The sequence below is a fragment of the Rhinatrema bivittatum genome, chromosome 2 (assembly GCF_901001135.1).
Source record: "Rhinatrema bivittatum chromosome 2, aRhiBiv1.1, whole genome shotgun sequence".
NCBI lineage: Eukaryota > Metazoa > Chordata > Amphibia > Gymnophiona > Rhinatrematidae > Rhinatrema > Rhinatrema bivittatum.
The window spans coordinates 577476784-577504228 of NC_042616.1; the positions used below are offsets into that span (position 1 = coordinate 577476784).

Here is a 27445-nt window from a genome sequence, read left to right on the forward strand (position 1 = left end):
TAGAGGTATTGATAATTCAGTTGTTTTTTTTTATTTGCTGTTGCATACATTTCCCACATTGTTCCTAGTGGAATTATCTAATTGATATTCCCCTGCATGTGGCAACAATTGCATACGGATTAAAGCTAGGTGATATATCAGTCAGTCAAGCAATTTCCTTGGTTAAACATTGCCTAGTGCTTCAAAATAGTAACTCAAAACAATGTTTTTCATCAAAATATTGTGCCTTGCTATCTTTGCTGATACATGTTATACTGTATATAATGAAAGGAATTTATTTCCATAGTATCTTCTCTTTTGACTAGTCAATGCTTATGGTCATACAGTACTGTAGAGATATGCTACTTCAGTCCCTTGTTTATGATTTCTAAGTGACTTTCAAATCTTGCATGAACAATTCCATGAAAGCTGTATTTCAGTAGAGGAGAAACTGGGAATCGCTACACAAATTTCTCCTGGGAATTTACAGGCAAGGTTTGATGCAATTTGAATTAATTTCTGCTGGTATTGCCTGTATTAGATTGAAACCCAGTCCCTTAATGTGCTTTTGCCAGGAGTACCTCATCATGATGCATCTTTATTGACAGTCCTAATTGTCACATCATCTACCAGGGTTTCAGGGATTTCATACTTTTTCCTTTGCCATGTTAGTAGGGCGTGTATATACACACTTTTTTCAAGTAATAGTTGTGTCTTGAGTGGTTTTATCTTGTTTTATTTGCCTACAGAGCCAACAGTGCGAGCAGAACTCATGGAACAGGTGCCTCATATCGCAATGTTTTGCCAAGAGAACAGGCCTTCAATTCCATTTGCCTTTTCCAAATACTTGTTGCCTATTGTGGTGAGATACCTCGCAGACCAGAACAACCAGGTGAGAATAATGCTAATTCATAATGTTTAGCTCTTGCAGCTGTGCTTTGTCCTGAGTCTTCGGCATTGGAATGCTGTATATACTTTGAGGCAGGGATGCATTTTTTTCTGATGGTAGAGTAATGGTTCCCATGACTATTTGCCTTCTCACTGAATATATAAAGAGCTAAAGCCGATCTTAAGTCCTTTTCCCACAGCTCCTGTGCCTCTGATTGTGTGTTTGCAGGGTACGCTTTGTATCTTGAATATTACTGTAAAAACACTGATTGCAAATTCACACTGCTAGTTGATAAGGTGGTGACCAAGCTTCACAAAGCCATATGTTGCCAGTCCAGTCAGCAGATTATCAATTGCAGCCACAAAAACTAATTTGAATACTAGTCTTTTTCAGCAAGCAGCCATGTGGTAACATCTTGGGCAACATTGTCACCCTGATTCTGAGTACGACCAAGAATACAACAAAAATTAAAGAAATTGAATCCTTTCCAAAGTTTAATTTTCATGCCCTTGTTCTTTATTATTGATCTGTATTTCATAAGAAATTGCAGTAATTGGTTGTCAGTCTGCTTGTTTCAATGTGTTGTGCAGAGTTCTTATATTTTCTTATAACTGCAAGATCTATAAATGAAGCCATTGGACCAGATTTCAGCCGTTTCTGGCTGTTATCTAAAGGGAGGTTGTAATTCTCCTAAAGAGCTACACCAATAGGTTATGTGATCTGTCACATGCCTGGTTGGAAGGAGCTTCTTCCACTGATGTGCTAACAAAGAAAGAGGATAATTTTCAAAACTGCTTGCATGCACCTACGGTATTTATACATGTATATGGGTGCACACAAAGTGTGCACCCCAAAAAGCCAACTCTTATCAGTTCTTACCAGTTTTGACACGTTACTCCCCATGCTTAAGCTGTATCCAAGTTTTTCTCTCCCCCTGTTCTATGTAAGACAACTTTGTCACTGTTTTATGGTTGCAATGTAAACCGGAGTGATAATTAACTCTGTTATTTGAACTTCGGTATAGAAAAGTTATAAATAAATAAATAAATAAAATTGCTACTGTATTTTATAACCGTGGAAACGATATGTACAGGTTGTAAAATACGAGTATATATGCGCACACAAATGCTTGCGCATGTAAAAACCACGAACTGTGCAAGTTTGGACTGATCCAGATAAATGCCGATTTATCTAGCTAGGTAGCGGCACTTATCCAGATAAGTCTGAAAAGCGTTTTTCAGACTTAGCCGGCTAAGTAGTACCTGCTGCTACTTAGCTGGATAAATCTGAATATAGCAGGATAAATGCCACTAGTTATTCAGATAAATTCAAATTTTGTCCAACTAAGTAGCATCAAAGGCACTATTTAGCCGGATAAGTGTACACAAATGATAAACTCACATATTTGGACTTCAAATTTTAAAAGGATAGAAACATAGAAATGATGATGGCATAAAAAGACCAATCAGCCCATCCAGTCTGCCCAGCAAGCTCCCACACTTATTTTCCCATACGTATCTGTTTCATTATTTTCCCATCTACCACCAAGTTCAGGGCCCTTGTTGGTAACTGTTTGATTCAAAATTCCTGCCATCCCCTGCCATTGATGCAGAGAGTAATGTTGGAATTGTATCAAAGGTGAGCTTAAGGCTTAATGGTTAAGGGTAGTAATTGCTGCATCAAGCAAGTTACCCCGATGCTTGTTTACCCCGACTGCACAGATCAATGCCTAGTGGATGTTGTCTGAATGTAAATCCTCTTTTCCACATTTATCCCTGCCGTTGAAACAGAGAGCAACGCTGTATATGCATTCAAAGTGATGTATCAAGCTTAATTGGTTTAGGGTAGTAACCGCCGTAATAAGCAAGCTACCCCCACGCTTATTTGTTTACCCAGATTGTGAAGTTCGGTCCTTGTTGGTTGTCTGAATAGCAGTAGATTTTATGCCTGTTAATTAGATGCTTTTAACCTCCCCTCCCCAATAAGTCGGCTTTTACACGCGTAAGTCAGGGGAGTTTATAGCATGTATGTGGCAATGAAATAATCAGTTTGTCTACCAGTTTGCCCAGTCCATCTGCAGTTCCTGAAGACTCTCATGGCTGTTCAGCCTGAAATCCCCTAATTTCACCCCGACCCCCCTACTCTGTCATTTTTTTCACTTATACCAGAAATCAAGCAGGAGTAAATATGCGCAAGTAAAAGACTTGTGCAATTCACTTTGACAGGTTTTAAAATAGCAACTTACTTGCATAAATGTTGGCTCTTCCCTGAAATGCTCCTGGCCCACCCCTGTTTTATATATGCAAATCTGCTCATGGACCTTGATATATAAGAGTATGTTGAGGTTTTTAAAATTGTATGCACTTGTGTATATGCTATTTTATTCGCACAAGTGCAAACTTTGACATGCGCAAGGTTTGAAAATTCACTTTAATGTCTTTAAGGGACTTCTTCCTCTTGGCGAGGCACTTTATATTTTCATTAAATGTTTTCACAAGGGATTTCCAACAAAATACACTGGCACTCCTTCAACACATCACTGTCGTCACCCAGCTCACACACCACAATGCAGAAATATAGACCTACTGGATATCGACCATCTTCAGTTCATTCTTTTGTCACTATTATTAAAGGATTGCCTCTGTGGAACTTCATTTTTGCAGAGATTTTTCTCTACATTCTTCTGGATCCGGCTTTGGTTAGATTGAATTTATAGATGGTTGTAGCCTGCTTGAGTGAGGGAGAGCAAGAGGAAATGGTTCCCTTAGATACTAATTTATTAGGTCTCCGAGGTCTGATTCTGATAACTCTTTGTTTTTTTACCTTCTTCCCAATGCATGTTTTTGCCCTAGGTGAGAAAGACCAGCCAGGCGGCATTGCTAGTGCTGCTAGAGCAGGAGCTCATAGAGAGGTATGATGTGGAGACCAAAGTGTGCCCAGTTCTGATAGAACTGACTGCTCCAGACAGCAATGATGATGTGAAGACCGAAGCTGTGGCTGTGAGTAATAGATGAATTATACCTGGTTTGCTCAGTCTGGCTTTATTAACTAAGTTTTGTTTAATGTTTCCTTAATGCTACCTACCAGGTATGATATATAGATAGGGACTTTTGCTTTCAGTTTTTATTTTATTTTCCTTGGGAATTTCAAAGTTATAACAAAAAAAAGTCAGTGGAAAAATGACTTTGATATAACACACAGAAAATTCAATGGAAAAGTCATTTTTCTTCTGATTTCTTTTTTGTTCTAACCTTGAAATTCACAAGCAAAATAAAATAAAAACTGAAAATGAAGACCCCTTAAGGAAAATTACCAACTTTTGTTGTTGTTTTGGTTTTTTTGTTTTGTTTTGTTTTTTCAACAATATTAAAACATTTCAGTGTGATTCTTTTTAAATGATAGAACTGGCCAATCAAATATGTGACATCACATTGTCACTGTATTTTTTTCTGTAACATACATGGCAATATCCGATTATAGAATGATGGCACCTCAGTAGTTTTGTATGATACCTAATTGTAATTGAAGAATCCTTGTCACTGTGGGACACACTATTCCCTGTCTACAGTTAAAGGTGATTATTGCGGTTAGTTTTTAAGTATTAAATAGATTATTTTTCCTTCTCTCTTCTCTCCACAGTTGTGTTTCCTCTGAGCCTCACTAGAAAATTTATACTTAGTTGTTTAGGTGGCATTTTATGGCTACCAATTTGCATTCTACTTACCAAACAGAAAGTGAGATTTGTTCCTTTAACTCCAGTAAAGTTTGGTTTCATGCAGTACTTTAATGAAATGATCTCCGTCAGTGTGAACCGATACTGTACAGTTATTCACAGACAACTCAAGTTACCTTTTAAGAGGCAAAATCTTGCTCTGAAATTGGAGGCCCAGACCAGTAGTTTCACTTTTACTCTACACAACCGGGGAAGAAAACATTATTTCAAGGCAATTTTTTCTCTTCACATTTAGATAATGTGCAAAATGGCTCCTATGGTAGGTAAGGACATCACAGAGAGACTCATTCTTCCCCGGTTCTGCGAGATGTGCTGCGACTGTAGAATGTTCCACGTTCGGAAGGTGCGTTTTACTTGGTTTTGGAGCATAGTCTGGTGTTGATCTGATGTACTTGCAATGGAATTCAAGGGTACTGGGTGGTAATGTGGTTATAGATTGGTCCATTATTCTCAGACTTTTCCTAAAACCAGTTTTGGTTCCAAATCATCTTTGACCTAGAGTTACTGTAAAATGTTAAGTTCTGCTTTACCATCTGTGACATGTTGCACTGATCTGTGCCTCTTTTGTTTGAGGCATTTGCTCGTTTGTTTCTTGAGAGGACAATAGAATCAAATGAAGGTGCCTCTGTATTTTAGAAAGTGAATACTTCTTTCAACACTTAGGAGCTGATTAAACTTTTCTGACCTGAGATGATGTCCTGTGTATGAAAGGGATTGTGGGAATGAAAACTTTCTATGACTAGGTCTCCTATGGTATATATACATCATTTTGTTCAGTTTTAGAAAATATAGTTATTGTTATGTTATGTTACATTTATATATTGTCTTACTTGAACAGTTCAACCCAAAGCAGTTTACTATAGAGTATAAAAATATAATAAAATAAAACATCAATAACATACATATATAATAAAAATATAAGTATATTAACAGTAAAGAAATATAGCTCAAATCCATCCCACTCTCACTAGGAAGGAAGAGCTGCAAATCTGACTGTTCAAATATTCATATGACAATAACAATTAATAATAATCATCCCACCCACAATTACGAGCTATCCCTAAAAACTGTTTATCAGATTTTATTATGTTGATGCTTTTCAAAGATATTGTGCAACCCAGGGCTTGCTGCCTGGTCCTCTGTTCCTCTTTCTTCAAGTCTGAAAGTATGGCCTCTTTCTATTAGTTATATTTATTAGGGCCTTTATTTTCAGGTTTTTTATTTTATTTTTCCTGAGAATTTCAGTGGTTTTTCTTCTAATTTCCCCATTTTTTTCTTGTTTTAATAAACACACAAATTTCTGGGAAAAATAAAATAAAAACTGAAAATGAAGGTCCCTAATTATTTTGAAACTAGAGAAAGTGCCATACATGGAAATGTTTCCCGTCGATAGCAGGGCTGAATTAGCCGTGCTGTCTGGGAGCATGCACGCGACCGGGAATAGGCGTAGTTTTCTTCAGTTTTGACTCTGTGCGGCTGCGCGGTCGCCTTCCCGCGCGATTCCCCTCTTCTTCTCAGTCTCTTTTTTTTCCGCGAGCCGTTTCGCACGCAGGGTTTTTTCCTCTCACGATTTTTTCCATTTTTGGAGACTTTTGCGAGTTTTTCTCATCGAGATGGCTCCGAAGCCATCTCGATTTAAATACTGCCAGTGTGGCAGTTAGGTCCATCACTGATGGACATAACTATTGCTACATTTGTTTAGGGCTGGACCACAACGAAGCCTCATGCAGAGACTGTGGTCATATGTCCCCCAGGGCCCAGTATCAGCGCGCTGAGAAAATGGCACGGCTGAGGATTGGCTCATATGCCCCAACAACTTTGATGCATTCTTCTCCATGGAGCCTCAAAAATGAGCCGGGGCGCTGGCTGCGGTACCTCAGCAGGACAAATGAACTGCGGGTGCGTCGATTGGGCCACAGGGCCCTGTTCCCGCTCAACCCCGGCGTCGAAGGTGTCGACGCACTCAATGCAATTGAAGCATCCAAAAACGCCGATGCACTCGACGCACAGCATACCTTCGACGCAACTGTCGCACATGGAGTGTTCGGAGCGCACAGCGCACAAAAAACACTCTGCACATTCAGTGCACTCCACGCATACAGCGCATACCTCAACGCATACTTCGACGCTACCAACGCAACCAGGCCAGGAACAGAATCCACTGCTTCCCAAGAAGTCACACAAAGTCAAACACATGCATAGAGCCCCATCTACTCACTCTGGGTGCTCTACCACACCAAAATGTCCACGTGAAAATTCGGATGTGGATGTTGAGCTCCTATCTGATCCTGATTCCCAGTCTTTGAGGGATGCATCAGTCAGTGGAGGTTCTTTTTTGGATTTGTCCTCGGTATCTTGCAGCAAAAGATTATCTCCTCAGCTGCAAATACCCCTTCAAAAAAGACACAGACCATCTCCGGTTATTCTACCAAGTCGTCAACTCAAGCGAACAACTCCACAGGATATTTTTTTGGCGGCACTACCTGCAAGACCTTCCTCAACACCAGGACAGTTACCCCCGCAGCCAGGAACCCTAGCATCCACAGCAAAGATGAAAATTTAAGCAGGCATTAAGCTCGTTTTTTGAGGATCTTGAGTCTGCGAAGTCCAATCCACCGGTGGAGTCTCCTTGTCACTCACCACCTTCATCACCTGCTCCTAGGCCTCCTGCTCCAGCCGACCTTCCATTGCCATCTCCAGCTCTCCCACGCAGCCCGGATTCACAGATCACCTCATCCTCCCCAAATTCCTCCACATACATGCCTTCTGATCCACCGGAGGGCTTGCCAGAGCCGTACTCACCACCGGAAGACCTCTCACATGCTAAATTTATTGAGAAGGTGGGAAATCTTCTGCAGGTAGAGACAGGGAAAATTCCTGATCCCAAAGCCGAAATGTTGGGAATTCTCAAGATATTCGAGATGTCACCAGAACCGACAGTCTTACCCTCCTTTATTCGGTTCTAGATGGGGGTCCTACACAAGATGTGGGAAACCCCCATTTCCACCACTGCCACATCTCGAAAGACAGACTTGAAATATAAAATGAGAAATTCTACCATTTATGACTCCACTCTACTTCCCCACAACTCCATCGTGGTTGAGTCTGCATTGGCAAAAGCGAAGCGCTCCAGGCTCCATGCAAACGCACCTCCGGGAAGAGATCACAAATGCATGGATGATTTTGGCCGAAGAGTATACCATTCAGCAATGTTATCCCCTAAAATACAGCATCATCAGTTTTACATATCTATATGAGTGTTTCCAAAAATTGCGCCCTGTTTGTCTGGCTGAGGATAACGCCCTGCCGCAAGCCTTCCTGGACATAGAAGAAGGTCTCCGCCACTTACTTCGGTCGGTCTACGAGGCGTTTGAATCCTCTTCAAGATCGTCCTCAGCTGCCATAGCTGCCAGGCGCCTTACTTGGTTAAAGGTGAGTGCGATTCATGAGGATGTTCACGAAAAGTTGGCAGATATTCCTTGTATGGAGGATAACTTGTTTGACGACAAGTTCGGGGAAACGGTGTCACATCTAAAGGAGCAGAGCACGGCGGTACTCTCTCTCACCACCCCCTCTGACACGAACACAGGCCCTCGAAGATTCTACCCCTCCTATCGAAGAAGATCCAATCCAAGGGCATCCTCTAGACCGTTCACACCTTATCGGACACAGCACTATGGTCAACCAAGACCTTCATCGCAACCACATCAGTCAAGAGGTAGGCCACGCCAACAGCGACAACAAAAACAGGGGGCTGCAACTCCGTAAAAGCAACCGCCTGCTTTTTGAGTTCCATCGAGCCATCCCCACTGCCATTCATAGGAGGACGCCTCTGCTACTTTAACAGCAACTGGGAGGCCATCATATAATATAATCATATAATCAACATAATCAAAGAGGTTATCGCCTGAACTTCTTGAGTCTTCCATCCCTCCCCCATGTACCTTCTCTTCAAAGTACATCGTCCCAATTATCATCCCTCAAAACAAATTACGAACCTACAGCTTCAGAGATCTGTTCAAACAGTCCCTCTTCAACAACAGAATCAGGGATTTTATTCCCAATACTTTCCCATCACAAAGAAGTCGTGGGGGCTCCGCCCCACCTGGACTTACGAAACCTCAATAAACATATCCAGAAGGAAAAGTTCAAGATGACCTCTCTCAAAAACATCTTACCTCTGTTGCAGCCCAACGATTGGCTATGCTTCATCGATCTGAAGGATGCGTACTCCCATATACCCGTGCACCCATCTTCGAGGCGCTACCTTTGTTTTCAAGTTCAGAACACGCACTATTAATACAAGTTTCTACCATTTGGCCTGTCCTCAGCCCCAAAGGTATTCACGAAATGTTTATCAGTGGTGGTGGCTCATCTCAGGCAGCTATCGATCCAAATATTTCCTTATCTGGACGACTGGCTGCTAGTGGCATCAGATCAGATTATGCTACGAGCACATACAGTGCGCACAATCAATTGTCCTCAAAGACTAGGATTCCTAATAAATTACGAGAAATCACACCTACAACATACTCAAATACTGCATTTCCTAGGAGCTCTCATCCATACAGTAGAGGAGAGAGCCTACCTTCCCCAAGACAGGATGCAAACGCGCTCTCCTGCCTAGCACAGAAATTATGCAGCCAATCTCATGCATCGGCACACCAAATTCTTCACCTGTTGGGTCATATGGCGGCAGTTATCCATGTAGATCCCACACGAGACTGCACATGCACCGATTACAATGGGTCCTCAAAACTCAATGGTCACAGTTCCTGCAGCCCCTCAACTCCAGAGTTAAACTCACCAAACCGATGAAAACAGACATTCAATGGTGGCTCTCTCCCACCAACCTATCTTCAGGAGCTCCCTTCAGGATGCCCCCTCATCAGCTAACGCTCACGACGGATGCCTCCAGAAAAAGTTGGGGAGCCCATCTTATCGATCTCAAAACTCAGGGATTTTGGTCTCCCCAAGAATCCACGTACCAAATCAATCTCCTGGAATTATGCGCAATATGGAGAGCGCTGCAGACCTTTTCCTCTCAAGTCCAAGGAAAACGTCTCATGGTGTATACCGACTACCAAGTCACAATGTTTTACATAAACAAAGAAGGAGAGTCCGGTTCATGGACACTATGTTGAGAAGCACTTCGAATACTCCATTGGACGACAGCAGATCACCTAAGCAGGGTTTTTCACCCATACGAGTGGACTTTAAATCAAAAAGTCGCCCACAATATATTCCAACAGTGGGGCTTCCCAACAATCGACCTCTTTGCCACAGAAAGCAACCAGCAAACACAAGTCTTTTGCTCCAACTACCCCAGCAACCTTCAAGTACGCCCCAGATGCCTTCCTCATTCCATGGACGGGGGGCTTACTTATACGTCTACCCTCCCATACTGCTAATATCAAGGACAATTCAGAAATGTATTCAAGACTTAGCAGACATGATCCTCATAGCTCCAGCATGGCCGAGGCAACCATAGTATGCGAATCTCATGTGACTTTCCATACGCCCACCGATTCCCCTGGAAAACCATCCACACCTGTTAACACAGGAAGGAGGCTCCCTCCTCCATCCAATGCATCAATCCCTCCATCTAACGGCATGGAGATTGAAAGGCAAATATTAAACCACCTCAGCCTACCTTCTCAGATAGAAGATATCCTTATCGTATCAAGGAAGCCTTCAACCAGACATAACTACACTGGCAAATGGTATTGCTATGAGACGTGGTGTAAGCCACGGAACCGAGATCCATTCTCCTCTACCGCCAACCAACTGCTGGAGTATCTTCACATTCTTTACCAAGCGGGTTTGGCAACCACGTCAGTTCGAGTACATATCAGTGCTATTGCAGCCTTCCACTACTCTCATAATGGCCTTCCCATTTCTAACCAACTTTTGATCTCCAGATTCATGAGAGGCATGCTCCACTTCTGACCGCCAGTGACAAAGCCACCTGTACCTTGGGACCTGAACATTGTCTTGGAGCAGCTAATGCTGCCTCCCTTTGAACCCTTAGACCTAAGCCACATTAAATACCTGACATGGAAAACAGTATTCCTGGTGGCCATCACATCAGCTAGGAGAGAAAGTGAATTACAAGCCTTAGTTCACTATTCTCCTTACTTAGAATTTTACCACGACAAGGTTACCCTTCATCCTCATCCCACCTTCCTTCCCAAGGTGGTCTCCCCCTTTCATCTCAATCAAACCATCACTCTGCCCATCTTTATGCCAAGGCCTCATCACAATAATCGAGAAAAACTTCTCCACTTGCTGGACAGCGATTCTGTGCCTGACCGTCTACTGTGCAGGCCTTGTGTTACTACCAGTGTTTGACCTCGATTGCTGTGCCTGTTCATCCAGGCCTTGTGTTCCTAAAAGTGTTTGACCTCGATTACTGTGCCTATTCATCCAGGCCTTGTGTTCCTACTGGTGTTTGACCTCGATTGCTGCGCCTGTTCATCCAGGCCTTGTGTTCCTACTGGTGTTTGACCTCGATTGCTGTGCCTGTTCATCCAGGCCTTGTGTTCCTACTGGTGTTTGACCTCGATTGCTGTGCCTGTTCATCCAGGCCTTGTGTTCCTAAAAGTGTTTGACCTCGATTGCTGCGCCTGTTCATCCAGGCCTTGTGTTCCTAAAAGTGTTATACCTCGATTGCTGCGCCTGTTCATCCAGGCCTTGTGTCCCTAGGTGGGCCTGACCTCTGTCCTCGACTGCTGTGCCTGTTCATCCAGGCCTTGTGTTCCTACTGGTGTTTGACCTCGATTGCTGCGCCTGTTCATCCAGGCCTTGTGTTCCTAAAAGTGTTTGACCTCGATTGCTGTGCCTGTTCATCCAGGCCTTGTGTTCCTACTGGTGTTTGACCTCGATTGCTGTGCCTGTTCATCCAGGCCTTGTGTTCCTACTGGTGTTTGACCTCGATTGCTGTGCCTGTTCATCCAGGCCTTGTGTTCCTACTGGTATTTGACCTCGATTGCTGTGCCTGTTCATGTGCACTGCAGCACATGTGCACTGCAGCTCATGTCAGGAACATGTGCTGCAGTGCTTACATTATCTTGAGCATAGGAGGCAATTGGAGCTGCTGCAAGGCTTTGAATAGCTTTTATTCATCTTGCCATTCACAGGGAAAATTTGGAAAGCCAAGCAAAGGCAGGTTTACTTTCAAAAACACTAGCATTTCCATCAACTCTGGTGCCAGCCTTGAGCGGTGAGGGCTCATAATATCCCCTGTCATTGAAAAGACACGTTCACTGGGCACACTGGTTGGTGGACATGACAGATATCGTTCAGCTACTTTGGCTAGGTGTGGCCAGACAGAGGACTTGTGTGCCCAATATGCCAGCGGATCTGTCTGCATGTTGTCTATCGGTTCTGAGAGATACCGTGTCACTGACAGCTGTGCTGCTGTCTCCTCCTGTGCTTGGGAGGGCTCAGAGTCACTCAATCCAGCTACTTTCTCTCTCGCCCGTTGCACTACTGATGAATCTTTATGGCCAACATGCCTTGGGTGTTCTGACGTGGAGGAGGAGGTACTATCTGTCACTGACACAGTGCTGCTCCTGCCTGGGCTAGCAGCACAACTCTGTGACGTGCCTGCTGTTTCCACCTCTTCTTCAAGCCTACTCTGTCTCCGCCTATGGCGCTCCTGTTCACAGACCTTAGCTAACAGCAGCTCCTTCACAAATGACTGACAATTGGTCTGTAGGGCGAGTTTACCTTTCACACGGGGATCACAGACAGAGGCGAGCATGATGTGCTGTCCTCTGTTAAAGGCCGTAATCTGTCTTTCACCTGCTGCTGCAAAACGTCCATACACTGCAGCACCTCAGCAGTCATTCCCTCTTGCCGTTTAAAGGCCTCCAAATGGTCATCCAGGAATTTAACTATAGGGATGATGTCAGCCAAGGTGGCACTTCTGGAACTCAGCTCCTCCGTGACATCCTTGAAGGGCTGCAGGATTTTTACCAGCTGACTCATGACTAACCAATCGTGATGCCCTAGGGGATTCTGCACACCTATGTCTATTGTACCAGAAAGTTCATGAAGGGGTGTCTGCAGCTCCAGTAACCTCTCCAGCATCATAAAGGTGGAATTCCACCGGGTGGCAATGTCTTGAATGAGACGCTTCTGAGGCATATCCAAATCAGTCTGCTTTTGTCGGAGAACCTGCCCCGCCTTGACACTTCTGTGGAAGTGTGCTGCTATGTTCCTGCACTTCTGTATTAACCTATGCAGGTATTCATTCTCCTTGTCCTTGGACTCCAAGCCCAAGCTGACTTCACTACCAGATGCAGAGTGTGTGCAAAACATCGGATGTTCTTAAACCGCACATCGCTTATTGCCTTAACCATGTTTGCATGTTGTCTGTGATCTTTTGTGATCCTCCTCTCTGTGACACCTTTGGGGTGGATGCTGGCACTGGAGTTGAGGTACTAGTGGGTGCACCCTGAGAAGCAATGCCAGAGGTGGCACCAGTCACCCTCTGTCTCCCTTCTGACAGCTCTTCCTCCTCCTCGATATCACTGTAATCTCTCCCAGGCCCCTGCTGCACAATTCTGGAGGTGGAGGCTAAGACAGGACTAACTGATTCTACCGAAGATTCGTCAGCTATTACTTCTTCCGTTTCTGATGAGAATCCCACCCAAGAAGATTCTTCTTCTGAATCAGAAGCTAACAGTGCCAGCGCTACCTTGTGACTGCTAAGTCTTAGTCGAGACTTCTGTCCCCCTGCTGCTCTTGGGTGTCTAAATTTTGTTGGGCATGACTCTGCCTCCCTTTCCCTCTCCTCCAAAACTACAGGGCCAGAAACAAGTGGTGGCGATGGCGACGTATCATGGTCCGATTTCGTTTTTTTTGCCATGGAACTGCCATCCCCTACAAAGAGTTTAGATTGCGACAGTTGCCTTTTTAGCTGTACTGGTGGTGTTGCACTAGTGTCTTTTGCGGTGCCTCCGCTGCCAGTCCCAATAAGTCGCTTGCACCTCTCTTTCCCTGACATTATGGATTTTATGTCACTGAGTGGTAACATTGCCCACTGTCCCACAATAATAATGTTCAGTCTGTTTAAAATGCCCAGATGCACAGACCCACTCAAGGACAATGTTCAGTCTGTTTAAAATGCCCAGATGAACAGACCCACTCAAGAACAATGTTCAGTCTGTTTAAAATGCCCAGATGCACAGACCCACTCAAGGACAATGTTCAGTCTGTTTAAAATGCCCAAATGAACAGACCCACTCAAGGACAATGTTCAGTCTGTTTAAAATGCACAAATGAACAGACCCACTCAAGAACAATGTTCAGTCTGTTAAAAATGCCCAAATGAACAGACCCACTCAAGAACAATGTTCAGTCTGTTAAAAATGCCCAAATGAACAGACCCACTCAAGAACAATGTTCAGTCTGTTAAAAATGCCCACTGCACTGACAGACTAAGTAATTGGAATTTAATAAAGCAGGAATTTTTGTCACTCCAGAAACATGGATGACATTGAAAATAATATCTCTCTCCAAGCCAGTCCAACACCCTCAATGGTAAATAGTGGTCAGTGCTAGCTGACTAGACCACTAGACTGCTGGAAACAGGAATACTAGTGACTGTAGCTGACCCCTGGCACTAAAGCAAGACAAGGAATATTTTTCTTTCCTTTGCTAGCCTAAGCCTAGTATCTGTTCTGTGTTCTCTATCAGTTCTGCTTCTGCTTCCGCTTCTGCTTCTGCCTGCCTGCCACCCAGCCCACCTCCCCACAGAATCGCTGGAAATAAGTGTGTGGCTCCTCGTGCTGCTGTTTATATACTGCTGGCTTGTCAGTAAAATGCATAGAGAGCACTGAATGACAGCGTGATTGGCTGCATTCAGTGCTGCTCATCAAATGTCAGCGCGGATACGCTGCGTTCTGGTATCCATGCCGACCTGTCCGACCCTTTCCTGTGAGTTACTGCGACTCACAGGAAAGGGTCAGGCAGGTTGGCATGGTTACCGCAGGGGCACCGCCATTTTGTGGTAATCCGGGGCTCCGAGCTCGCAGCTAATGGCGGCGAGGAAAAGTGCGCGCCTCGCGGTTCAACGTATACAACAGAAATATGTTGAATACGTTGGAAGTCGCGATGCGTTGCGCATCCCCCCTTTTTTTTCAGTTTGAAAAAAATAAGTTGCAGATTACAAATCCGTTCAAAACGAATGCACACCCCTACTACCTTCTAACCATGGCAAATACGGTTTGCATGACTCCAAAGACTAACTGCTGCCAAGTCAGTTCATCTCCATATCTTCTAACACAATTCAGTCAGATACCCTTTTACACCAGCATTCTATGTTTAGCACTCACAAAATGGATATTGAGTGCAGAATAGTGCAAGCAATGCGTTTGATCAACCTCTGATGTAAACGTACTACTGGTGGCAAAAGGATCTTCTATGAAGTGTTCCTCTGACTTAAAATGAAAAGATACTTTATTTGGTGCACATCTCAGAACTAAAATCTCTTTGAGTGTTCAACTTTTACACTACTTCAGTACCTACTCATTCTTTCTAACAGGCCGAATCAGTACAGTGCGCTCCAATGGAGCGCACTGTTAGCCTGCTACTGGAAGCGCGTTTTCCCTTACCCCTTATTCAGTAAGGGGAGGAAAACGCGCGTCCAACCTGCGGCACCTAATAGGGCCCTCAACATGCAAATGCATGTTGAGGGCCCTATTAGGTATTCCCCGCGATACAGAAAGTAAAATGTGCAGCCAAGCCGCACATTTTACTTTCAGAAATTAGCACCGACCCAAAGGTCGGCGCTAATTTCTTCCGGCACTGGGAATGTGCACAGAAAGCAGTAAAAACTGCTTTTCTGTGCACCCTCCGACTTAATATCATGGCGATATTAAGTTGGAGGTCCCGAAGAGTAAAAAAAAATTTTTTTAAATCGGCCCACGGCTGTCGGGCCAAAAACCGGACACTCAATTTTGTCGGTGTCCGGTTTCCGAGCCCGTGACTGTCAGCGGGCTCGAGAACCGGCGTCGGCTGTCAAACCCCTGACAGCCGCCGCTCCTGTCAAAAAGGAGGCGCTAGGGACGCACTAGTGTCCCTAGCGCCTCCTTTTGCCCAGATCTACCGCTGGGCCTAATTTAAATACTGCATCGCGCGCGCACCAGCGAGTGGCCGGTGCGCGCGCTGGGAGAGCGGGCGTTCACCCGCTCTCCCGCAGACTTTACTGTATCGGCCCGTAAATGAGGATTGAATCAAATTCTGTCAGGGTACATTTGAGTGCTATTGTAGCATAACTGTTTTCAGAAGGCTACCGGTATCTCGCTCCCTCTGTGACAACGTTCATTGGAGCCTCTTTTATCTTTATCCCCCCATAAAAAATCCCCCTATATACATTAGACCAGAAACTAATTATGGTAAATTCAGAAACTTGTTTGAGAAAGCTTATGGAGAGGTAGATAGATAATACTGGATGGCTTTCATTTTAGTAATAATCAAATCTGATGCTGGTTTAATTTATTATATCTGGGTAGAATGGGCTTTCTTGGCTGGTATATATATTATATATAGTATGTTGTTATGGTTTAACTTTTTCCCCTCTGATTAGGGTTGGTGAGTTTTATTTTTTTATTTTTTGTATTTTAATATGGATTCCTGGAACAATGTGGGAGTGTTTAAATTTTATTTAATGTTTATATGTGGCTATTCATTATGTATTAGTGCTGAAAGATTTTTTTTTATATTCTAAACTGGCAACTCAGAGACTTGGTGGAAGGAGGATAACCAATGGGACAGGTCTGTACCAGAGTACAAATTATATTGCAACAATAGGGTAGATCAACTTTGTGGCAGGGTGACCCTGTAGGTTAGGAATGACATAGATTCCAACAAGATAAAGATTTCTGTAGGAAACTAAGGGCACAGTAGAACCTTTATGGGTGGAAATTCCATGTGTGATGAGGAAGAGTATAGCAGTAGGGGTAAACTACTGTCCACCTGGCCAAAACAGACAGACAGATGATGAGGTTAGGGAAGCTAACAAATTTAGCAGCACGGTGAATTGGAGATTTCAGTTACTCCAATATTGACTGGGTAAATATAACATCAGGACTAAGTTTACCAACTTTTCCATAGACCATGACTGGACACTTGAGGACTAGGCGGAGGAGATGCCCCATCTCTTTCTGACATTAGCAAAAGTTTGCATATGTCTCTTGCTTCTGTTGTCTCTCTTTTCCCTCTGTTCCTTGTGCCTAAACTGTCTCTTTTCCCTCCCTCTGCCCCTCATCTTTCTCTCTCCTGTCTCCTTTCCTGCCTCATCCTGGTTCTGGGCCCTCTCTCTCCCCCCTCATATTCAGTGCCTTTCTTTCTCTTTCCATCCTTAGGCCACTGTGCCCCACACTCTCTTCCTCCATCGCCTGTGCCCTATTGACTCTCTTCCTCCTCCACCCCTTATGGCATTATCTGTGTCTCTGTTCCTCTAGCCCCGTGCCCTCCTCTGTCTCTCCCCCTCTTTCCTTCCATGTGTCTCCTCTGGCTCTCTCATCCAGCCTGTGCACCTCCCTTTCTTTCCCCCCTCCCTGTAGCCTATGCCTCCTCCCTCCTTTCTCCATTCTGTGAACCTCTTATTTTTCTCACCCAACCCTTCCTTTCTGCCTCCTTTCTGCTTCTTTCTCTCCTCTGAGGAATACTTGAGATATGCAGGAAGCGCTGCTAGAGCAGCCGGGAGGAGGGAAAGACTGAGCTGTGTCCCCCATCCCTTCTTGCCACAACTTACAGACAAGATAGAGAGAGTTGCTGGGGAAAGAGCTGCAGAGCAGCTGCTAAGGAGAGTGTGCTCAGGTGAGATCCCAGCCCCCTCCGCAAAGCTGCCAATCACAGCATGGGGAGAGGAGATGGGGGAGGGCTGCAGCTCTACTCTCATGCTGCTCGTTCTGCCTTAGTTTCCTCATCTGTAAACAGGGCCGTAGGGGACAGGAGCTGCCTGCTGTAGTAGCCAGATTTTTAGTGTCCCGTCAGTACTTCTGACCGGACACTATATAGGTCAACAGAAAACCGGACTGCCCAGTTCAAAACCGGGCATTTGTCAACCCTAATTAGGACACGCTAGGGAGGTAAAGTTTCTACATGAAATAAACAACTGCTTCATCGAGCAATTGGCCCAGGAACCGACCAGAGGGGAAGCCATTTTAGACCAAATTTTCGCGAAACGCAGGATTTGGTATGAGAGGTAACGGTGATGCGGCCACTCGTCAACAGCAATCATAGTGTGATCAAATGTAATTTAATGGCTGGAAGGAGTACATTAAGTAAAATTTCAACTCTAGCAGTAAACGTTCAAAATGAAGACTTTGATAAAATGAGGAAATAATTAGAAAAAAACTGAAAGCTGCAGCTACAAAGGCTAAGCGTTTACATTAGGCATGGTCATTGTTTAAAAATACCATATTGTATTTGGAAGCACAGTCCAGATTTATTCCATGCATTAAAAAAGTGAAAGGAAGGTATTTTCTTAGATTGAAAGCTCTCTGGGGATAGGGAAATACCTACTGTACCTGAATGTAATCTGCTTTGAAGTGTCAAAAGAAAGAATATCAATCAAATCAAATAAAAAAATATAATAAAACAGCCAAACGACTGCCAGCATGTTTAAAAGGTGAGTTGAAAGAGGCTATTTTAACCAAAAGAATTTCTTTCAAAAATTGGCAAAAGTGTCCATCTGAAGAAAATAGGAAAAAGCATAAGCATTGGCAAGTTAGATATAAAACATTGATAAGACGGGCTAAAAGAGAATTTGAAAAGAAGCTGGCCATAGAGGCAAAAACTCATAATAAAAACTTTTAAAAATATATCCAAAGGGAGGGAGTTAGTTGGACTGTTAGATGATCAAGGGTTCAAAGGGACACTTAGGGAATAAGGTCATTGTGGAAAGACTAAATTAATTCTTTTTGCTTTGGTGTTTACTGAAGAGGATATTGGGGAGATACCTGTGCCAGGTGGTTATGATTCAGAAGAACCGAAACAAATCACAATGAAGCTAGAAGATGTAATAAGACAGATTGACAAACTAAATCATAGTAAATTGCCTGAACCAGATGATATGTACCCCAGATTTCTGAAGTAACTAAAAAATAAAATTGCAGATCTATTAGTAGTAGTTTGTAACCTATCATTAAAATTGTCCATTGTACCCAAAGACTGGAGAGTGGCCAATGTAACCTTGATCTTTTAAAAAGGGATCCAAGGATGATTCAAGAAGCTAGAGACTGGTGAGTCTGACTTCATTGCCAGGAAAAACAGAGGAAACTAATCTAAAGAGCAAAATCACAGAATATATCGAAAGATATGGTCTGAGACACAGCCAGCATGGATTTACACAAGGGAAATCTTGCCTCACCAACATGTTACATTTTTTGAAGGGGTTAATAAACATTTGGATAATGGTGAGCCAGGGGATATAGTATGTTGATTTTCATAAGGCGTTTAACAAAGTGCCTCATGAGAGACTCCTGAGAAAATTAAAAAGTCACAGGATAGGAGGTGTGGAAGATTTTATGATCACTCAGGAGCTGCTTTCCCCTTCTTGAATGAGTAGACAAAGGACTAGAGTCAGGAGTACCAACGAGACATAGTTTTTTATTAGTAATAGCAAAGAACTTTGTGTGCGAAGGAGAAATCTCTGGAGTCTACACAGTGCAGAGTTCTGGCAAGTTCTGAACACTGACAGGATTTATTATATATATATAGAGAGAGAGAGAGAGAGAGATACAGGACAATAACTAGACATGAAAATCACATAATGCTTGGCAGCTTGCAGGTGCACAACCCAAAAGTTGGCCATGTGGTCAGATGTGAAAAAAAGTCTGCCTAATCGTAGGACCAACTGTTAGTCTTAGTTTCTGAGAATAGACAAACATATAGCATGACTCTCGGCATTGGGGTCTCTCCATGTCATGCTGAGATAGGAAACATCCCAACCCACAAACAGAATAACAGCTCTCTTTTAATCATAATTCTTACCATTCTGGGGTTCCTAGAAAGGCCAGGGACTTTCCAATGTGACACTGATATCATAATGTGTCAGTAACCATGTCTCTGCCTAAGAGACACAGACCGGCATAAGACTAATTTGTGAAAAGATTTTATTACCTATTTTCTTCTCTACTAGATTTAACCCTTGACAGTGCATAGCATTGTATTTCTAGGCTTGAAGTGTAACACTGTCAAAGCCCAACTGGATTCTGATTCTGTTCAATAGGCAATGTTCTATTGTGAATTGCAAAATTATTAAAAGATAGGAAACAGAGAGTAGGTCTAAAGGGTGAGGTTTCTCAGTGAAGAAGGGTAAACCTTGGAGTGCCTTAGGGATCTGTACTGGGACCTGTGCTTTTTAATATATTTATAAATGATATGGGAAGAGGAACATATTTGCAGACGACACAAAATTATTCCAAGTTAAATCACAAGTGGATTGTGAGAAATTGCAGGAGGACCTTGTGCGACTGGAAGACTGGGCATCCAAATAACAGATGAAATTTAATGTTGACAAGTGCAAATTGATGCACATGGGGAAAAGTAACCCACACTATGGTTATGTGATGTTAGATTCCATATTAGGAGTTACCACCCAGTCAAAGTATATGGGCATCATAGTGGACAATACTTTGAAATCCTCGACTCTGTGTGCAGAGCCCATCAGAAAAGTAATCAGAATGTTATGAATTATTTGGAGAGGAATGGAGAATGTTATAAAACCTGTATATCACTCCATGGTGAGGCTGGACCTTGAATACTATGTACAATTCTGGTCGCATCTCATAAAATATATAGTTGCATTAGAAAAGGTACAGAGAGGAACAACCAAAATGATATAGAGGGGATGGCATGGCTCTCCTATAAGGAAAGACTATAGAGGTTAGGACTGTTCAGCTTGGAGAAGAGACATCATGAGTGGAATAGAATGGGTAAATGTAAATCAGTTATTTATCTTTCAAAAAATAAAAAGAGTGGGAACACTCCATGGACTTACTAAGCACATTCAAAACAAATTGGCGAAAATTATTTTTCACTCAATGTACAATTACGTTCTAGAATTTTTTGCCAGATGATTTGGAGACTGACTGGACTGGGATGGGGTAGGGAGAAAGAGGTGAGAGTGGAGGGGAGGAATGAGCTGGAGGAATAGGGAAAGTTTGCTGGCAGGAAATGAAGAAGGGAGGAGAGTGAGTGGAAATTGGATTGAAAGAGTGCAGAGGAGAACTGGGGAACAGGAAATGTGAGAGATGAAAGCTGGGGAAAGGGGAGAGGGAGAACAGTGGGTGTGGAGGAAGAGCTAGGGGAGGGGTAAGGAACACATATCACAGAGCTGGGTGAGAGGAGATAATGCAGGAGAAGGGTGAGGGAGAGAGTGCAGTGGAGCTAAGAACCTGAGGAGGGGAAAGTGTGAAGGAGGGATGAGGGGGAGAGACTGAGTGCAGGAGGGAAGGAAAAGCCGGGGGAGATAATGGGGCAGGAGGAAGAGTTAGGGTAGGGCGGGGAAGATGGGAAGTTAGAAGAGTTCTGAAGGGAGAGGGGGAAGGAGGGGGGGAGGTTTCATGGGGGAAGGAGCTGGGGGAGAAGGCAAGAATTAGAGAAGAAATGGTAAGAAAGTTTGGTGGAAGTGGTTGTTTTAGTGGGGAGAAGAGTTGGGGGATTGGGGAGAGAGTATAAGGAAGTGGATGGAGACAAGCTGAGGTGGAAAGGAGAGTGTAGTAAGGGCAAGCTGGAGGAGGGGGAGAAGAGAATGTATGGGGAGGGATGAAACATAGAAATGTGATGATAGAAAAAGACTATCATATTTTTCGCTCCATAAGACGCACTTTATTTTCCCCAAAAGTGGCAGAAAAATGTCAGTATGTCTTTGTAGCGTCTCTCCCTCTCGCGCGCTGTCCCCCTCCTCCTCCTCCCAACTCAGCCCAATCAGTATGGCGCAGGTCAAACATCAGCTGTTTGAACCACGTGCGCTACGGTGGCCTCTCCAGTTCAAACAGCTCCCTGCTGGTCTGCTGTTCCCAGGGTGCCGCCGACCTTCGCAGTAAGATGCATCCCGGGAACAGCAGACCGGCAGGGAGCTGAAGCTCTGCTGGCAGAAGACGATACAGGGCATCAAAGTTAGTACACACCATTTCCTTCTCATTTGTTTAGATATATTAGATGTTTCATGCATTTGACCTGCGCCACTATACTGATTGGGCTGAGTTGGGAGGAGGAGGGGGACGGCGCGCGAGAGGGAGAGACGCTACATTCGCTCCAGGGGGAGCTCCATACAGAGCCCGTCATGGGGACAGAATTTATTTTTTCTTATTTTCCTCTAAATCCTAGGTGTATCTTATGGTCAGGGTCGTCTTATGGACCGCAAAATGCAGTATATGGCCTATCTGGTCTGCCTATCCACACCAACTACTCAACTCTACAATCCCTACCACTCCCTTAGAGATTATCTATTCTTATCCCATGCTTTCTTGAATTCATTTACTGTCCAGATCTCCACTACATTCACTGGAAGGCTGTTCCATGTATCCACTATCCTCTCTGTAAAGAAATATAATCCTTAGATTACTTACTCCTGAGTGAACTCACTTTAACACTTGTTCCAGGACCACTCATTCCAGATCTTCCTTTCCTTTGAAAGAGGTCCATCTCATGTGCATTGGTATATTGAAGTTATTTAAATGTCTATTATATCTCTGCTATCACACCTTTCCTTTAGAGCAGGGCTTCCCAAACCTTTAGCCTATGCGACCCCATTTTAGCACTTGAAATTTCACATGAACCCAGAAGACAACCAAAACAACTAGCAGGCGTGTGGTACCCCTTCAACAATCAGTCCTCCCCCTCCCCAGCTGATCCCCTCTCTCAACCTACAAGCCCTCCAGAGGTCCCCCTCTTTCAACCTCCGCTCCATCCAGTCCATTTCATATTCCCCCAGCTGATCCTCTCTCTCTACAAAGCCCTTCTTATAACCCCCAACTGATCCTCCTGTCATCCCTTCCCTTTCATTCGATCCCCATTCCCTTCTCATTCTCATCCCATTCTCTCACATTGCTCCCCCCCAGCTGATCTATTCTCAGCCCCCTCTTCCTCTAATGCTGCTGCCACCTGAAAAGGGCTGACAATTGAGGTATTTGTGACCCCAGCTGAAGGTTTTGTGACCCCATTTGGGGTCCCGACCTACAGTTTGGGAAGCCCTGCTTTAGAGTATATATTGTTGCCAGAGGATGTGGTTAGGGCAGTTAGTGTAGCTGTGTTTTAAAAAGGTTTGAATAAGTTCCTAGAGGAGAAGTCCATTCACTGCTATTAATAATCAAATTGTCTTAGGGAATAGCCACTGCTATTACTGGCAAGAGTAGCATGGGATCTATTTAATGTTTGCAATCTTGCCAGGTTCTTGTAACCTGGATTGGCCACTGTTGGAAGCAGGATGCTGGGCTTGATGGACCCTTGGTCTGACCCAGTATGGCAACTTCTTATGTTCTTATGAGATCTTTAAGTCTGTTCCTATATGCTTTAGAATGAAGATAATCTATTATTTTAGTAGCCGCCTTCTGGACCGAATCCATCCTTTTGAAAATTTGGTCTTCAGAACTATACACGTTTTTCTAAATGAGATCTCACCAGGAATTTAAACAGGTCAATATTGACTTTTTTTTTTCTGCTGACCATTCTTCTCTGTATGCACTTAAACATTTTTCTGGCTTTTGCCATCGCCTTGTCTACCTGTTTGGCCACTTTAAGATAATCAGATATCATCATCTCCAGATCTCGTTCTTTTCATTCTTAGAAGAATTTCAATCCCTATACTGTAACATTACCTTGAGTTTTTGACACTGAAATGTATGACTGCATTTTTCAGCATTAAATCATAGTTGTTAGACTGTAGGGCGGCCATTCCTCGAGCTTCACTAGATCCCTCCTCATGGTTTCCATACATTTCAGGGATGCCTATTCTGTTGCAGATTTTGGTATCCACAAAAAGCAAACATTTCTCAATAGTCCTTCCACAATACTGCTTATGAAAATGTTGAAAAAAACTGGTCCAAGGATCGATCCTGAGGGGAGTTGGGGAAGAGATTGTGTCAGGGAAAGAAGCTGGGAAAGAGTGAAATTTTTAAAATGTAATAGGAAAGTGTAGGGGAAAAGTGATCTTTTGCCGTATGGTTAAGGCTTCTGATTTTCAGGGATTTTAATTTGGTAATCTGCAGAGCTCAAGAGGAGCTGCAGATAGCACTGATTTCTTTCAGCTGCTGATATTTAGAGCAATAACCATGAACACTGCTGTATAGCCATAAGTATGGGCAGCTGCAAGAAATCAGAATTGCCTGTACCCAAGAGCTCCCACTGCTAAAGTAAAATCCCTGAAAACCAGAAACTTAGTTTCCTAGCATGTGGATAGATGGATTCAGGACCAATGGGTTGTACACCTCTACCAGCAGATGAAGATGGAGCAAACTGATGTCACAGTATATATAGTCCTGCAGTGACATCAGCCTGCCAGTATTCTCAGACTCCAGCAGATGGTGGACGTGTATCTCCCTATTGGGGATTGCTTCAGATTTTAGAAGGAGAATTAAAAAAAAAAAAAAAAGAAGAATTGATTGCCCCGCTCTTGTGCGGTGATACCAAATGGTCCCTTCCCCAGTTGAGAATTCCTGTGGTGATTTCCATGGTCCCTCAGATGTGTGCCTTGGTCTGGTAGCTGATTTTTGAGCTGGCATGGATTTAGTTGATTGTACAGCTTAAAGGCAGCGGGTGCAGAAAGACGAGTGCGGCAGTGATGGCAGATGCCCTCTTTCCCCCCCCCCCCCCCTTGCAGCCGGAGACCGTGTCTACTAAGCTGGGAAGTTTAAAATAAATAAATAAATAAAAAAGATACCTTACAGAGAAAGTGAAGGAGGGATGTTCAGGGATTCCCCTTCTCCGGTCTCCAAGCTCAGTACGCCATTCCGACATTTGTCCCGCCCCAAGGGAGGTTCAGGGATGCGGGCAGGTTGAGCAGCCTCTTTTGGCTAGATCCCGCTCCGAGGCTTTTCTGCTGTACGCCGTGTAGTAGGCTGCAACAGTGTTTTCGTGTGCTTTTGCCTACATGTTCGGCTGCCCTCTATAGGACGTCGGTTCAGAGGTGCATCTTGGTGGGCATCCAGGTTGTACGTCCAGGTTTTGGATGCTTAGTTGAGATTCAGCTTGGGCGACCAGGTTAAGCAGCATCTAGCTTGGACATGGGCTTATCCTGTGTGCACACATTGGGTACATGTTTGTGTGTGCTTAAGCTGAGACATCTTCGGATGCCTAGTTCTTGGGCACCTACATTTTGGACACATATAAAAAAAAATATATATATAAAATGGTGCCTATAGCTAAGAAGCCTAAGCGCCTTTCCTTGTACACTGCCTGTCATATTCGAGTGTCTTAGCCTGGTGTGCCATCTAAATTGTGCCAGCACTGTATAGAGGCTCAGGGAAAATTATCTGCCTCTCATTTTATTAAGCCTGGTTCTTCCCAGGCCTGATGAGGTTATGGTAAAGATGTGTCAGGAGAAACGTCTGATATTGGAACTCCCTTGACTGGTTCCTCAGCAGGGGACGGCAACTCAATGGGCACCTCACAAGTGCCTCCTGGTTTTGGCATGGATCCTTCTGCCTTTTCTTAGGTAGAATTCTTTCAGGGATTGCAATCCTTTATTCAGGCACAGTCCTGAGCCTCATCCAATCCTGTCAGGTCAGTTCCTCAGGCGGTGGTCTCTCTCTCTTCTGGTACTATGTTTAAGCACCAAAGTACTCCTTGAGGTGCAGGTGTTCCTGAAAGAAATCCGGAGGACACTGATGATGAGGCTGATCCTGACTCTTTGGAGGATGGGGAAATTCCTCCATGTTTAGAACCATATAGGACTATGTTGTGGTTCTTTCATAGAGAGGATTGCCGATCCTGATTTCCCAGATATGGAAATGCTGGGAGTTCCTGGAGTAGATTTACATGTCTGAGCCAAAGAAAAATCCCATTTTGGTTTCTTTTCGTAAAGTTTCTTATTTTTTCTCAAGTATGGAGGCCGTTCAAGAATTGATTGATCTTGAATGGGATGCCCCGGAGGCAAATTTTAAAGGGGATTGGACCTTGGATGGCCTGTATCCCCTGGATCCAGTGGCGAGAGAGTGTCTGCGTTTATTGAAAGTGGATGTGCTTGTCTGTGCTGTCTCTAAACAGACAACTGTCCCTGTGGAGGGAGGAGCGGCCTTGAAGGATGTGCATGATAGGAGAATCGAGGCCACCCTTAAGTAAGCATTTGAAGCAATGGCTATGACTTTGCAGATAGCTTCCTATTGTTCCCTGGTGGCTCGCTCTTGTTTGCTTCTCTTAGGAGGTTGATGACTCTGGAGTGACTTCCAGAGCAGTTGAGGAACCCACCAGCACCTTCTTAGCAAATGTGGGCTACAATTTGGTCCGCACCTCAGCCAGAGGAGTGGCTTCAGTAATAGTGGCCAGACGCCAGTTATGGCTGAGGAATTGGTCAGCCAATGTGACCTCCAAGGCTAACCTTATGAAATTGCCTTTTAAAGGCTTGCTCTTGTTTGGGAGCGAGTTGGAGAAGCTGGCCAGTAAGTGGGGCGAATCTTCGGTGCCTTGGTTGCCAGAGGATAAGAAGCATTTGCTGCACCCCTTTGGTATGAGGAGTCGTCTCAGAGGGTCCAAGCATTTTTGTCCCTACAGGGGGACGACCTTTCAGAGGACGTGGCCTTTTGGCAGGTCTCAGTCCTTTTGTCTCAGATAGCACAGGTAAGGCGGGGGCTCGGGTAGTGCAACTTCCCGACTCTCCCAATGAAGGTTTGCTGACCCACCCCCGGGAACAGAATGCCTCTCTCTCTTTTATCAGAGGTGGGTCGAGATCACATCGGAAGTGATACAAGAAGGATATGCACTGGAATTTTGCAGTGTTCTTCGGGATGTGTTCATGGTGTCTCCTTGCCACACCTCGCAGAATAAGCAGGCGGTAGAGTGTACACTGTCAAGGCTCCTCAATGGTTCCAGTACCCACGTCTCAAGAAAATAGGGGTCGATATTTATTTTGTTGTGCCCAAGAAGGAGGACTCCTTTCATCCCATCTCAAAGAGGTCAACTGTTGTTTATTTCTTATTGTGCATGGAAACATTGCGCTCAGTGATAATGACCAGGGGAATTTCTGACTTCCTTGGATCTGTCTGAGGCTTACCTCCATATTCCTTGGAGCACCAAAGTATTCTGCGTTTTGCGGTGTTGGGGTGCCACTATCAGTTTCAGGTGCTACCTTTTGGTCTAGCCATAGCCAAAATTATATTTATTTATTTAGTTCTGCTTTTCATACTTTTTTCAGCACTTCAAAGTGGATTACATTCAGGTATTATAGGTATTTCCAGAGTTTACAATCTAAGTTTGTACCTGAGGCAATGGAGGGTAAAGTGACTTGGCCAAGGTCACAAGGAACAACAGTGGGACTTGAACCCTGGTCTCCTGGTTCACAGTCTGCTGCTCTAGGCTACTCCTCCATCTCCTATAGAAGTGATGATGGCAGAACTAAGAGAGGATGGGATCCTAGTACACCTGTATTTAGACGACTAGTTGATTCGGGCCAAGTCTCTGGAAGAAGACCGTCTGGTAACCCGCAAGGTGATCTCCCTATTACTGGAGCTAGGTTGGCAGTCTGGGTGTGCGATTTGATACGATGCAGGGCAAAGTTTTTCTGCCAGAAGCTTGTATTCAAAAGTTGATGTCTCAGGTGTATCTCTTGGTGAGCACTATATGCCCGAAGGTGTGGTCCTACCTACAGATACTCTGGTTGATGGCAGCAA

At 44.1% G+C, this 27445-nt stretch overlaps 1 protein-coding gene across 3 annotated transcripts in view; it reads left to right on the forward strand.

Moving 5' to 3' along the window:
• PPP4R1 (protein phosphatase 4 regulatory subunit 1) overlaps positions 1-27445 on the forward strand; it is a 249425-nt gene that overhangs the window by 110979 nt on the left and 111001 nt on the right. For all 3 annotated transcript variants that reach the window (XM_029590990.1, XM_029590992.1, XM_029590993.1), the window contains 3 exons: positions 729-871; positions 3721-3867; positions 4837-4944. In XM_029590990.1, the coding sequence (XP_029446850.1) occupies positions 729-871; positions 3721-3867; positions 4837-4944 (398 nt within the window). The remainder of the gene's footprint in view (positions 1-728; positions 872-3720; positions 3868-4836; positions 4945-27445) is intronic.